This window comes from Pyxicephalus adspersus, chromosome 5, assembly GCF_032062135.1.
Source record: "Pyxicephalus adspersus chromosome 5, UCB_Pads_2.0, whole genome shotgun sequence".
NCBI lineage: Eukaryota > Metazoa > Chordata > Amphibia > Anura > Pyxicephalidae > Pyxicephalus > Pyxicephalus adspersus.
Genome location: NC_092862.1, coordinates 40,288,450 through 40,302,563, shown reverse-complemented (window position 1 = coordinate 40,302,563; position 14,114 = coordinate 40,288,450). Strand labels below are relative to the sequence as shown.

The following is a 14,114-nucleotide window of genomic DNA, read 5'->3' as shown; positions in this document are numbered from 1 at the left end:
AAAAAGTTTTTCTTGAGTTTTGTTATTTTGTTAACTGTAGGTAAGTATGTTTTCATTGTAGCTTGAAACTTGAAGAAATCCACATAGTCACGGGATAAACCATCTATAACAATGTTCCTGGGTAAAATACAACCCAGAACCTAAAAATGCAAGATTAATATGCTAACCACTCTTCTGGACTGTTACTAGAATAATTGATTTTACTTGGTTAGGGATTGGCACTCACATTGTTGAGAATTGTGTCATTAATACATACATATCCCTAATCAATTGGTAATAACAATGGCAGGCTGGAAAACTTTAACTAAGATGATCAAGGTTATCTATGACACTTGTCTCTAGATTTCATTAATGAAAAGCTTTCATTTCATGGCAACCCTTTTATTTCTTCTATGGCAGAATAACTTTCATTGATTTTTCCTGGTGTTTCTTTCATCTAACTCACTTCACTTTCAGAAGAAAATACCATCTTTATGTGTCTTAAAAATGCAGTGATATTTCAAAAAGAATTGAAAGAAAATGCTGAGAGAAATTGGGAAACTGCCAGTGCTGAATGGCCTATTTGACTGGCTCCAGTGCTGATTTAGTGCTTTTAATTCAGTCTGTGACACTAATTACTGGAGTTAGAGGAAGATTAGGAAGGAGAGAGACTAGCATTCTCAGTGGCAACCTCTGCATGCAATGGAACATGGCACGTTCATACCATAATCCATATTGCCATGCCTTTTCAAATTAACTATGTTACATATCCCATTCAAGATACCATTCAGTTTATTGAAGAGGAATGACGGATCAACTGCATGTAAAAAGGCATCTGATTTCTTTTCACAACTTGCCATAATGCAACTTGTCAGTGAAATCATTTATCCATTTATCCTACATTTTACATTATCAGAATGAACAAAGGATTAAATCATATTTTATGTTACCAGAGCCTTTGCTATCAGCATTAAATATGGACATTATATCCGGTTTTGTCACCCAGAGAATAAAGTCTAGGTAATAAAGGAAAGAATTAATGACTCTCACCTGAAAACCAGGTCTCTGAGTGGGAGCGATCCCTGGCAGGCAGTTTTTGAAGAATGTAAACTTGAGTGGGAGAGGCTTTGGTTCAGTAATTACCCAGGTTCATTGGTTGTCATTACAACTTTATTTTTTCTGTGTAAGATTTATATGCTTCTCTTTTTTTATTTTTACCTTACTGGTTACCTAACACACCTTTAAATATTGATCACCTGATAGCAGGTAAGGCAGCGGTAACATCCTGTAAAATGCATGCAAAGTTATGAGCACATAATACATCTTTTATATTACAGGGGTTCTTTTCTTCTTTATTGAGATTCTGTATAATCTGTTTGTAATTGTAAAGATTCACATTCCAATTTTGTGACATCACCAAGATTGATTTAATTAAATATTTGCCTTGGACCCAACACTTAAGAGGAAAGAAAGGTGGTATTTACAGAACGTGCGGTCCTACAAGGACATGATGAAACCTTTCTTATATGTCTCTTTACTGCTCTTGCCACAAACCAGACACACAATTGCCCAGAGTTGGGCAAGCAAGGGCACAAAAATGAATTGTGTTAACTCTCTATTTAACACGTGATTTTGATGTAAAATGAAGAAAAACACTTAAAATATAACTTTTTTTTTATCAAGTTTATTATTTAAACTTTCACTGTACTAATTTATAAGAACTTTGCATTCATTAAGGGTTTTCGTTTCACATTTACAGATACAAAGTAACTTGCCAGTGCTAAAAGAGTTTTGGGTATATGTGACAGATGCTACACTTCAGGTGACATCAGAGACATCTGGAATCCCTAAAATTGTCACAGTGTGTGTTTTACCTTCTTGTGCACTGGATACGATGGTGCTAGAGGCTCTAAATAGAAACATACCCTGCAAGATATTTTTTAAAGATGCAGTAAAAGAGAATGGTAAGTTACTTGAGCACCAGATTATCTTCTGAAGACTAGAAAGGATATGTTACTTGTGTATGGGTGTATTGAGAAAAGAGATGATCTGCTGGCACAGCCGATGGTGTTTAATATATAGGATTGTTTAAGGCTACGTAAACACGTCAGATGATTCTCGTCCGATAATCACCTTAGGGCTGATATCGAACTAGAATCTGGCATTTGTACAGTGCTCATCTTCTGTCGTTCCATCCTCTGTTCTGGCAGATTCACGGACAACAGATGAAGAACGATCGTCATGAAAGTATAGAGGAGAGAGCACAGTGGGATGCCGCTCTGTCCCTCTCCTCCCTCCTCTCTCCATAGAGCACAACTGCGGTGTTTGTATATAGTGCTCGTTCATACATTGTGCAGTCTTTTTTCGCTGGAAAGGATCATGAATCATCCTTTCCAATGACAATTATTGCACGTGTATACGCAGCCTAATTTTCTTATAAAAACATCAATTTCCAAATTCAAAATAAAGCCCTTTGTGCTATTTCTATATTCTTCTATATACCACAAAAGATAAACAGTAAAATACATTTGGGACCATATTGTGTCTTTTTGTTCAATCAGTGGTGTGCTTTAGATCTATTATTTTATTATTTAGAAACCATTCATTTAGTTACATTAACCAATAACTACTCTTATGTATGACTGTAAAGCACAAATTTTATTTCCTCTTTTTTTGGCAGGCAGGATAATTTGTGTAGAACGTACAGTGCTTTCATTACAAAAGCCCCTTTTATCCCATGCTCCTGGCGGTAATGAGCTGACTGGTCCTGTTATACTGGACAAACTGGATTCTTCAACTAAGGCAAACTCTTTATGCATTGTGACAGGTTAGTAAAGGGAGAAAAATGACAGGCACAAGTCATTGAACACTTTCTTAATATGAGTCAGATAAAAAAGCTGTCAATAAACTGCAACTTGTCAGTACAAATAAGGTTGTATCTAAAAACTAAACTATGTATTATTACTAATATTTAATTACAATGTGTTATTTTCTTTTCTTAACAGTTTTAATAACGGTATTTAATATGAACAAGGAATGCATAGAGTTAAAGTAAAAATGGTCATTAGAAGACATGAAATCAGATGCTGCAGTGTTTTTTACTTGGCTGGCATCTGTGTTTAATATTGTGTGAAACCTGCTATCAAGCACAGTTAAATCAGTTGTATTAGAGTACTGTTTGCAGCCTGGTGCCAAATATAGCTAATTACCACACTTAGAAATAACATTGTCTTGTATAGAAAAATCAGTTCTACTTTGTCATACAGGGCAAAGGTAATTAACTGACTTTCATACTAAAACATGAGCAAGAGATATAGTTAAAAACGAGATGCTAAATGTTTTCTGCTTCATGCTCTGGGCTTGTGTAGCCTTTAAGAAGAATAATGTCTAAACTTCTCAGGCCAACCTTGTACAGATAAGGCTGGGTTAAGGTGCGTACACACTTCCAATTTTTATCGTTCCAATCGAACGACGAACGATCGATTGGGCAAAAAATCTTTCGTAAAAAAGTAACCAACGACGCCGACGAACGAGGAAACTCGGAAACGAACGACCGGACCGGCGGATCGGATTGGACAACGATCGTTGAACATCGTTCGTGTGTACGGTCGTTCGTTGATCGTCCATGGTCTGAGCATGCGTAATGAACGCACGTTCGTTCACTTTCCTGTCGTGCACATAGTTCCTCTATCGCTCAAACGATCGTATCTATTGTGTGTACAATATCTACGAACGATCGTGTCGTTATCTCTATGTGCAGGATCGGTGCTATACGATCGTTCGTAGATATCGTGCAGGGTCGTTCGTTTTCCAACGATAATAATTGGAAGTGTGTACGTAGCTTTAGTTTTTACAGTGCATTATCACTAAATGCACTGGAAACCATGATATCTTCAAGATCACCAGGTCAGATAGACTTTCAGGCAGACTTTAGAGGTCTGAATAATTTGGCAGGTGATTTATTTAAAGCTGTCCTTTGTGGGAAAATGATCACAATAACACTAGGATTGTTTAAAAGATGAAGAAAAATTTAATGTCAAAAGATACTAAAAAAAATAAAAATATTTGAGTGTCCATTAGATTTTGGTTATGCAGTGGTTCACTAGTGGAATAAGGTAATATGTTTCTCCCCAGGGTGTCAGTGTTTTGGCTGATTTTATGGTATAACACAAAGGTCACTGTGGTCATTCTGAATCATTATCTGCAGTGTCTGGTCAAAGTACAGGGCTGAGAGCTCAGATTCTACTGCAGCTTTTTTGTTTTAGAGCTAAGTGCCTAGTGCTAAGAAACTTTAAAAGTAAAAGTGAAGTCTGATTTGTTTTATAGATGATACTGTCATCTTGATTTCATGTGTGATTCACTTCTGAGACTGTTGGTGTGCTTGGTTGAGATTTTGTAGCTTTTGTCTTTGACAGTATTACTTATAGGTATGTTTTTGTGGTTATAGCTTTTAGACCAGTTTGTACAAAATATACTGAAGCATATACAGCGATTCATACAACAAAATGTGTCTGTCACTGGTAAACTTTGTGATGATGTATGTCCAATCCATCTAAGAAAAATACCAAATTTTACTTTCTTGACCGTATTGCTGATTTATCTAAATAGATTACCTTTACAAAGAAGTGCAGCCCAACCAGTTCCGAATAAAGAGATGGCTTTTTAGCTGAACTCCTGCCTTACTTTTCTTTTATCACATTTTTTTAAAGTCCTCCTTGAAAGTGAAAGACCCCCATTTCCCTGCACCCTCTGACTATCACACAAGAAGCATTAATAGTTGCAGTAGGTACGAGCTCACCTCATTTTCTGTCTGATGGACAACAAGGATCATCAGTCTTACTACTCCCCATATGTGTTATCTTACCCTCCCCGTGTTAGCTCTTTGCTTTCTGTCCTGACATTCATTTAGTTTCAAATGCTATGTCTGGACATTTCCTAGTATGATAGATGCAGGTAACGTTTATCCTGAATTGCCTGATGTTGTTATGGTGTATCAGTGGTAGAGTTGCGAAAAATCCCATGTCATTTTTGAAGGTAATTATTCTGCTAATAAACAGCAACACTAGTCCCGAACATTATTTTTTTAGATTTCCACTGACACCTGATTGATATCAAGTGGTAATGGAGGTAATCTAGGTAAATGATCAATATCAGGTAGAAAATATCGATTATTTACCTGGTCATGTATAATGCTATTATTTGGCTAGCTTTAATGGTGGAAATTCAGACGATCTCACCACTAGCATTCTTTAGAGGTATAGAAAGCAACTACATTCATCCTACGAATATCTAGTTTTAGATGGAATGACTAAAAAAAATTTTTAGGTACAGGGCAGGCCTATATAAAAAAAAAAGATCTTGTCAGATAGAATTTTTTTAATACAGTGCTTCTTCTGTATGTATATAAAGCATATCAACTTCCTTATTTCACTGCAGCAGTTTAACATTTTGTAATTCTTTCCACAGGAATTATTATTGGAGTTAATGAGAGAGAATCTTTTTCTTGGCCAGTATGTAACCTGTGTGGAAGTAGTAAGCTTCAGCCTTCGGATTCTGACAGGTAAATTCTCTTTGGTGGTCCATATGCTAAAGCTCTGCATATTTTTAATTTAAAAGTTTATATGATCTGTAAATTAGAACTCATTTATCGCTATGGTCTGTTAACTATTACACTGAATATGTTTTGTTATATCTTTTAAGGTTTAAAATAACCCTGTTGATGTTGGCAGAAATCTTGTGAGCTGATAATGTTCCATGCTGTATGCATGTTCACAAGAAAAGCTTATGGAGATGAGGAGGGCAGGAAGAAACATTAGAGCTTTTGTCCTTTATAATCTATCATAAAGTAGGCAGGACTGGTAACACATGCATACAAATTCATAGAGCCGTGATCTATATTTATTTGTCTTGACATACACATAAGTTTATATGTGTATCAAACATCTTTTATGCATAGCATTCACCTGTATAGGCCTCCCTTGCTTAAACACCCCAAATCACTATTTGGGACTATTGCTGGGTTTTGACATTTTGGATGTGATGTCAGCTGCCTCAGCAAACTCAGAACTCAAGGCACAATTTATAGTATTCCCTTAGGGATCATTGTCTCAAATATTCCTGCTTATGTTTGTGCACTTTAGAGAAGTCACTCCGTAGTGCTTTTTTATGCTCACCAGGACACCAGCCCTGTTATGTTCAATAAGTGGTGTCCATGAGTTGTTTTTTTTTTGTGACAATGGCCATGTGAAAATTTCAACACCCAGTGTTAGGGCATACCCTCAAAGGCTGCATTTAGCCCTGCTCAAAATGAATACTTCTGGGAAGTCATTTTAACATTCTTATGACACCTGCAAATGCCTGTTTTTTTTTAACATTCCATTTTTTTAACAAGAGTCCCTTGTGCTATTAGGTTATAACAAACAGCACACAGATCTGTGACAGAATTTAGGAAAGTTGGAAACTTTGTCATCCTTTATTGTATGCAAGATTTCTTGGCTTCTTTTTAATTATAAAATGCATGGTGCACTGTTATAATTACTACATAATCATTTGACTGGTAAGCTCAGAGCAGTTTTGTTTTATGTGATTAGATTATTTATTTTCAGTTTGCGTTAGATTACAGTATATGCTTATCTCCTCCAATCAGTTTATTTTTTTATGTTTGATAGTGTTCCATACATGCCCAAGTATTTATGTCGCCAGTGTAATGCAGACATAAATTCCCCAGTTATCAGGATGCAGCTTGAAGTAAATCTGCACTGTGAGTTAACTCCGGGACGTAAAGTAAGATTAAAGGTAAGGCTTGCATGTGACTTAATATATATTTGTTGATTGGCATCTGGACCAGTTGTCCTTATTCAGTATTTTTGTCCCAGAAACCCAAGGGCCAGTTTCACCATCATTGTTTTGACTGGAAATGGGTTTTGCATTCCCATTCAGTTCTATGGGAATACAAAACTTTATAGAATTAAGTTAAATGTAAGTCAAAAAGAGATCAAATGCAGCTCAATTGTACCTGTCAATTAATTTATAATGACCTTGTATGTCTCAAACTAATCAAACAGATGATACAGACCTTAAACATAAACTCTATATAGCCAGATATTTTTTGTTTTAGATTTGAGCAAAGGTTTCCAACCATTTTCTGTAGTACAAATGGATGGTGACCAGGATACAACTGGGGCATAGATAGCAATAAAAACCCAACAGGGATACCAACATGCACTTTAAGGATCTGTTAAAGGTGTAAAGTCTCTCTGCTCTAGTGACCTCTAAAAGCACACCTGTCATATGTGCATGATCAGCAAAGTAGAGCTATAGCTGGATTGGAGTCACACTCCACTTTGCATTCCCTTCTTCCTCTAGTGCAGTACTCTTGGTCTTAATGGGCTTTTGCCATGAAAGGCATATTTGGGGAATCTTGGAAGAAATATGAGGTTATTTGTCACCAAAGTGTGCCCTCCCTGCATTTGTAGGCTTTATTTTGCTTGTCATGCACATTTGACAGGTGAGCTTTAATGTGTAATGCAAATACTTTTATACTTCATATGATATGTGGACAATATAAAGGAAATGGCATTTGTAAGTCCCAACTGATCTTTGAACTGGTGACCATGGATTGATAGTATTTATAATTGCAGTCAGTGGATAGATGGTTACAAGCCACTGCTATAAACTGAAGGGTAAAATGCTATTAGGAAAGGTAAAATTAAAACAACTGTTTATTTGCCACTGATGAATATTAAAGCCTTTTTACAATGTTTATGCTGTTTTGATTCATGTGTTCTGATTTCCCCACAGCTGCATCAGAATACCATTCCTTCTATTCTGAGTTCCTGCTCCAGTGAAGATGGGGTATGTTTTATACAATTATTCCCATCAAATCGGAAATGACAAATGAATGTGCTATACACCAGTCAGTTCGTAACTAAATATTGTTTCTTTAGGGGGTTCAGATGCCAAGATGATGTCAGCAGCTGTTTGTTTAAGACCAGCATCTGACTCTTCTAAATACACTCTAAAGTTAGGCAAAGAGAGCAGTTTTTTTTTATTTTACTAAAGGAATCTGTCAGAATAGATATACCACATACTCAACTTGGATTAAGCATGCCAAGGGTGGTAAAATCACTGACTGAATCCTTTAATTAGATTATCTTTAGGAATAGGGATACACTAATGATAAGTGCACTATGGCTTCAGATTCAGTGCTGTTGAAGTAAAACATTAGAGTGAATATGCAATAGTGCACAAGATGAAAGTAAAATTATATACGACAACAGATGACCTTATTATCAAAACGGTCCCCCAAGAGCTTTAAACCAGTAGTGTTGATTTAAATTGAGCACAATTTATTTGTACTAACAGTAATATCTCCTTAAAAATTGCCTTTTCAAGTGAAATGTTTTGAAATGGGAGCTCTGTAGAATATCATATATATGTAATAGGCAATGTGTTTTGCATTGCTTCATAAATGGTACAAGTAGTGAGAGTGAGGGGAAAAAGCAAAACTGAACTGTCCACTGATTCCACTGTTTGATGGATCAGCTGATTAGGCAGGTTAAATAAAAACTTGTTTCCCCCAGGTCAATAGTCTGCCTCCCATAAAAATGTATGGGATAGTAGGTTGTTCATATAAATGGCCTTTTATGCCTAAGGATAGCCTGTGAGAGTGAATTATTGTTCAAAAATTCAACACACTACTAGGAGTATTACATAGCTATATAGGAGTAAGAGCCCGAGTGTCACTTATATGCATTTTGCATGGCTGGCCATGGGCAGACGTGATGATTTTCTCATATGAAGTTTGGATGTGGTGCCAAATCTGTCAGCATTGTGCATTCGTAGTGATTTTCCAACACTAAAGCTACGTACACACTTCCAATTATTATCGTCGGAAAACGAACGTTCCTGCACGATATATATGAACGATCGTATAGCACCGATGCTGCACATAGAGTTAACGACACGATCGTTCGTAGATATTGTACACACAATAGATACGATCGTTTGAGAGATAGAGGAACTATGTGCACGACAGGAAAGTGAACGGACGTTCGTTCATCACGCATGCTCTGAACATGGACGATCAACGAACGACCGTACACACGAACGATGTTCAACGATCGTCGTCCAATCCGATCCGCCGGTCGTTCGTTTCCAGCGACTTTCCTCGTTCGTCGGCGTCGTTGGTTACTTTTTTACGAACGATTTTTTGCCCAATCGATCGTTCGTCGTTCGATTGGAACGATAAAAATTGGAAGTGTGTACGCACCTTTAAGAGGCCCCATTTATTGGCAGATTGTTGGAAGCAATGTTTGCTTGACTATCTCCACTATCTGACCTTCTATATATCTATAATCATTAAGACCACATTACTTCACCCAGCAAAGTACATTTAGAAAAGGGTTTGTTTAATGTGATCATGAGTAATGTGCAGGACTTGCATAACCTTTACTAGCATTTACCCCCATTCAGTGATAAGAATTGCTGTGTAATTGCAGTGGAAATAAAATATGATTGACTTATCAGCACCAGACATTATACAATAGTATTACAGTTAAGCTCAGCCTTTTGGCTCACCTGTGTTCAACTGTCTGGGCTGTAAAAGGTAATAAAGAGGGAGAGGACCTTGCTGCATGATTTTTATCTGAGCTATGTACTTGTTTGAACAAAATGTACAGTTCTGTTTGCTAAGTACACATGCCTTTTATCTGCAGCGCTATGAGGTGAGTGCCGTCCTGGGGAAGCAGGTGGGGCCTGTGGCCTGTTACGTCCAGCATGTGAACAGCAGCATGGACCTGGAGGAGATCTGCCTTCTGCAAGCAGGAACTCGTGAAAGTCAGGGGGGTCTGGACTTTGCTATATAGTTACTGGTTAACTAATACAGAGAACAATTTACACTGAAATTGTGTTTTGATGAATGCACTAAACTAGGCATGGATAAGAATCAGCAGTTGAGGACCTGTAAGTGTCAGTAGCTGGTGGAACAAGGTGGTCCTGTGTTACCAATACCTTTTGTAAAATCTCCTCTTCTGTAAATAAAGGGTTGCGTTTTAATAAACTTTTTGTAAATGCTGAAATTTGTGTCTTATTTTTCACTGCAAAATCACTGCTGGTAATGTCGATTTAAAAAGAGATTAAACCTAATTTATAATAGCAAAAGCTAAAGGAACCTGCTGCATCTGGGTCAGTTTTCTATCAGCATGACATCACATAGTGTATTCCTTCTCATTATTTAGATATAGAGCTGACATATGTATCAGAGGGAATGCTGTAGATTTCTGAAGATGTTTCCTAGAGCAACAAGATTACCATTTTTAATACAAACCAGCATAAAGAAATAGTGTTTGGAATATTGTGTGATATAGGCAAACACTGGTGCACCCTTTAGGAATGTAATGGTATATGATCCTAATGGATAAGACATTAGATTCAATTAAATAATTAACAGACCTCTATTAAAATGAAAGCACTCTTGATTGATATTTGATTGATGTCTATTATTCTGACATATGACAGCATGATATTCTGAGGGCAGGGGCTCAATTGCTTTGCATTAAGTGGTACAAAACTAGAGGTGGTGATCTAATCAATATGTAATAACAATGATGCTGTAATCTGATCAGTATTGGGTAGTACATGGCCATATTCTAGGTAAATGATCAATATCAGTAAGATATTGATTACCTCTAGGCCCAAAAAAAGACCAGTGTATTGCCAGTCTCTAACCCTGCACCAGATTTTTATTTTTCAAGTCATAGATGTTGCCCTAAGTTGATCTATTTGTATGTGTGCATTAAGACATGCATGTTAAAAGCAACAATTTCATTTTGAATGGGCTCACAACATGGACCTCACATCTGTGGGTTTGTTGGGCTTTAAAGTGCAAAACCATTTTTGGGAGTATGTGGGGATCTGTTGAATGAATACCAATGCACACCGCAAGTTTAATGTTACCATGTAGACTAATTATGTCAGAACCTTTGTGCTGCAACTCTTTTTAATGTTTTCCAGTTATTCTCCCCAGTCAGTCACTCTATGTATTCTGCTCATGGTAGCAGGTGAGTAGAAATTAGATTCATTGACAAGATGTGTGTTGTCCCATTGTGATTCCTTATTGTATAGAAGTTTTTTTTAAATGTCAGCTCGCAGGAAATGTGTATAAAACCTTCATAAAGGACCTGTGTTGTACAGTTTATTTGTTCATTCATCACAATATACCCATAGTATTGAATGGCCACACATTGTTCTTCCAGTTGAGTTCACACTAGAAATGCATGTGCTGCAAGAAGAGTTTAGCTAAGTAAAATGGCAAAACACAGATCAGTGAACCTAAAATGTAGCCTATAGTTGTAGTGTGAACAGGGCCAATTGAAACAAATGCATTTTGGTGCCCTGTGAAAGATTGTTGTAAACCTGCTGGCACCTATGTGGTACTAATAGGCTGACAAAGCCATTTCAAGTAAATCATTAACCAGAATTATGATATGGGATGCATAACAAGGCAGTTACCTTGCTTTCCTGTGCAGGTTATACTTTCAGAGTGCACTTGATTGTCTTGAAGTTTAAAAGTTCAACCCACAACACCCAAAACATCATTGACCCCATCACTTCACTCATCCTTATAAATAAGAGACAATAAAGCATTGAGACACAGAATATTGTATTTTTTTACATTTTATTATTATTAAAAATGCTGTAAAAATGATCATATAAAAAGTTGAGCATGCTCATTTTGTTTCCCTAATATCTACAATACAAAGTATTTTTTTTCTCTGTAATCATTTTACAAATGTACCATAGCTGCATCCATACAGAATATAGAAAACTAAAATTACAAAAATAATTTAAGGAAGGGAAATGTTTTAGCTTTGTCTTATAGTTTTTGTGGAGAAGAAAAATATATATATATATTTAAAGTTCTATAATTCCAGGGGGTAGCACTCTTATCTGGCTACACATTCAACAAAAAGGAAACTGAAGACCAGCACAATTTCTGTTTGGCACTGCCCAAAATGTGCCTTCCCCATACAGTACTTCAGCTACAGACGCTGCTTGTGCAAGGCACTAACAGAACATATCAAATGCTTCTGCTATTGTGAATAAATGGCTCCAACTTGGGCACTATAGCAGGACAACACATCAGACACAAGAGAACCTGTATCTCAAATACAAAAGTTAAAGAGAACAAGGCACTAGAAAAGCAACAGGCACTGATGGGTAGATACTGGACAATGGTTAAGGCAAAACTATCCGTTTCTGTAGTCGTAAAAAAGACTTATCTCTAAAAAGTATTAGCGTTTACAGTCCGCACCTCTTATTTTGTTCAGGTGAATTATTAGATTTGAGGCTGGATTATAAAATAATGACAGGTGAAGCAGCTTCACATCCATCATGCCAGGAATACTATAAAAGTGCAGTGTTGATGTGATGGTGGCTCAGGTGCACTGCACCCTTAATACTTGCTGCTGTAGCTGGGAACCTGACTACACAGCTCTTTGGCACTTTAAAAATCCAAGCATGCAATGCCAGGGGGGCACAGGGCCTGGCATGCTCCTGGCACTCGGTGGGGCTCTCTTTTAGCTTAGAGTCTTGTTATTATTGCACTGGCTGCTGCTAGTAAAGTGTGGCTCAGTGTGCTGAGGGGGAGCACATAGTCCGGTGCTGCAGCCTCTCAGGGTTGAGGTATTGCAGTTATTGTAGTCCGTGTGCTCCGGGTTACCGGCAGTCAATGCTGCCCAGGAAGGTGGTGGCAGTGGGGGGCAGCTGTTTGAAGAAATGTCTGAGGTTGGTTAGGTCCCTGGTGAGCATGTCGATCCTCTTGTGCAGCTTCTCATTCTCTGAGGAGAGTTCCAGCAGTTTCTGCTGCATGTCCAGGTTGCGTTTCTTCGCCTTGTCCCGGCTCTTCCTCACCGCTATGTTGTTCCGCTCCCTCCGCTGCCGGTACTCCGGGCTGAAGCGGTCTACGTTCTTCTTGCTGGCCCTGTCCTTGTTGGTGGAGGAGGAAGGAGAGGGGCAGGCGGAGCTGGTGGCGGAGCAGGGCTCGGGAGAGGTGGGCGGGGTGGGCTGCAGGCTCATGCTGGTCTGGGCACAGGTGGCGATCTGGCAGGGCAGGGACGAGGAGACGTCGCTGTCGCTCCAGTCGGGTTCTTGCTTCAGGTGAGGCGGCTTGGCGGTGTTACTGAAGTGCGGGGCCAGGAGGCCGCTCAGGTAGTCCGCCCCGCTCTCTGCCCGCTCGCCGTTCTTGCTGTTGAAGAGGTCGGCGAATAGCTCGTCGTTGCACAGCTCCAGGTTGGGCACGGAGGTCATGGAGTCGATGTACGAGCTGAAGTCTATGGCGCTCTCGTCGTCGTAGATGGCCGGGGCTGCGCTGAGCTCCGCCAGGGTGCTGCTGCCCACCGGGGGCTCGGTGTCCTCACACATGGCCCGGGGCTTGCAGTGGCTGGGGGAGGCGCTCACCCGCTGCTCGTAGAAGTTTGCGGGCTCCATGCACCAGGCTGCATAGGGGGACACACAGCGGCTCTCCAGACTCATAGACAGGGCACTCATGTGAGCGGTGTATCTCCCTGTACACAGGGCGGGAAGATGATTGTCTGTCAGTCAGCTCTATGAGAGCAAGGCGTGCTGACTGCAGCCTATATACTTCCCGGCTTCTCCTCCTCTCTGACGTCTTATCACAGCCCGGGGAAGGAGGGAGGGGGCCCGGGGAGAAATGTGCGGCCCTGGCCCTGCTCCAGAGTTTCACCTACACAAACATTAACCCCTTCACATACTTTTCGCCCCGCAGATTCAGCACTTGGCCCTGCTGCTAAGCAACCGGGGCTGCGCACTTACCTGAGAGCTGTCACCATGGAGGGGACCAGGCTCAGCCAGCCAGGACTTTGCTGTGTGGAGAGAAGCCCAAAGTCTGTCATTTCTCTGGAAGAATGGAAAGTGTTTGTTTTCCTCTCACATGGCAGACACGGCCAGCAGATTGGGAATCATTTTGTTCCCGGACTCTTCAGCAAAGCCATCAGAGATCATGACAGGAATGGCTGCAGGAGATGAAATATTAAAATATCACACCACTGATAATGGAGAGATATCTGGGAGGGCCACACACTGCCCCTGTCATCCTCTATAGCAGTGATTCCTGA

General features: G+C 39.3%; 2 protein-coding genes across 4 annotated transcripts in view; one reads left to right on the top strand and one right to left on the bottom strand.

Moving 5' to 3' along the window:
* Positions 1-10,058, top strand: part of SPIDR (scaffold protein involved in DNA repair) — a 207,892-nt gene extending 197,834 nt beyond the window's left edge. For all 3 annotated transcript variants that reach the window (XM_072411239.1, XM_072411241.1, XM_072411238.1), the window contains 6 exons: positions 1,739-1,943; positions 2,660-2,806; positions 5,446-5,539; positions 6,648-6,774; positions 7,780-7,833; positions 9,696-10,058. In XM_072411239.1, the coding sequence (XP_072267340.1) occupies positions 1,739-1,943; positions 2,660-2,806; positions 5,446-5,539; positions 6,648-6,774; positions 7,780-7,833; positions 9,696-9,845 (777 nt within the window). In that variant the 3' untranslated portion in view covers positions 9,846-10,058. The remainder of the gene's footprint in view (positions 1-1,738; positions 1,944-2,659; positions 2,807-5,445; positions 5,540-6,647; positions 6,775-7,779; positions 7,834-9,695) is intronic.
* A 1,581-nt stretch (positions 10,059-11,639) lies between these two features.
* Positions 11,640-13,602, bottom strand: CEBPD (CCAAT enhancer binding protein delta). Its single transcript, XM_072411242.1, has one exon. It carries the CDS (start codon positions 13,525-13,527, stop codon positions 12,697-12,699), a length of 831 nt encoding a protein of 276 aa, XP_072267343.1. The 5' UTR covers positions 13,528-13,602; the 3' UTR covers positions 11,640-12,696.
* Positions 13,603-14,114: the final 512 nt, after the last annotated feature.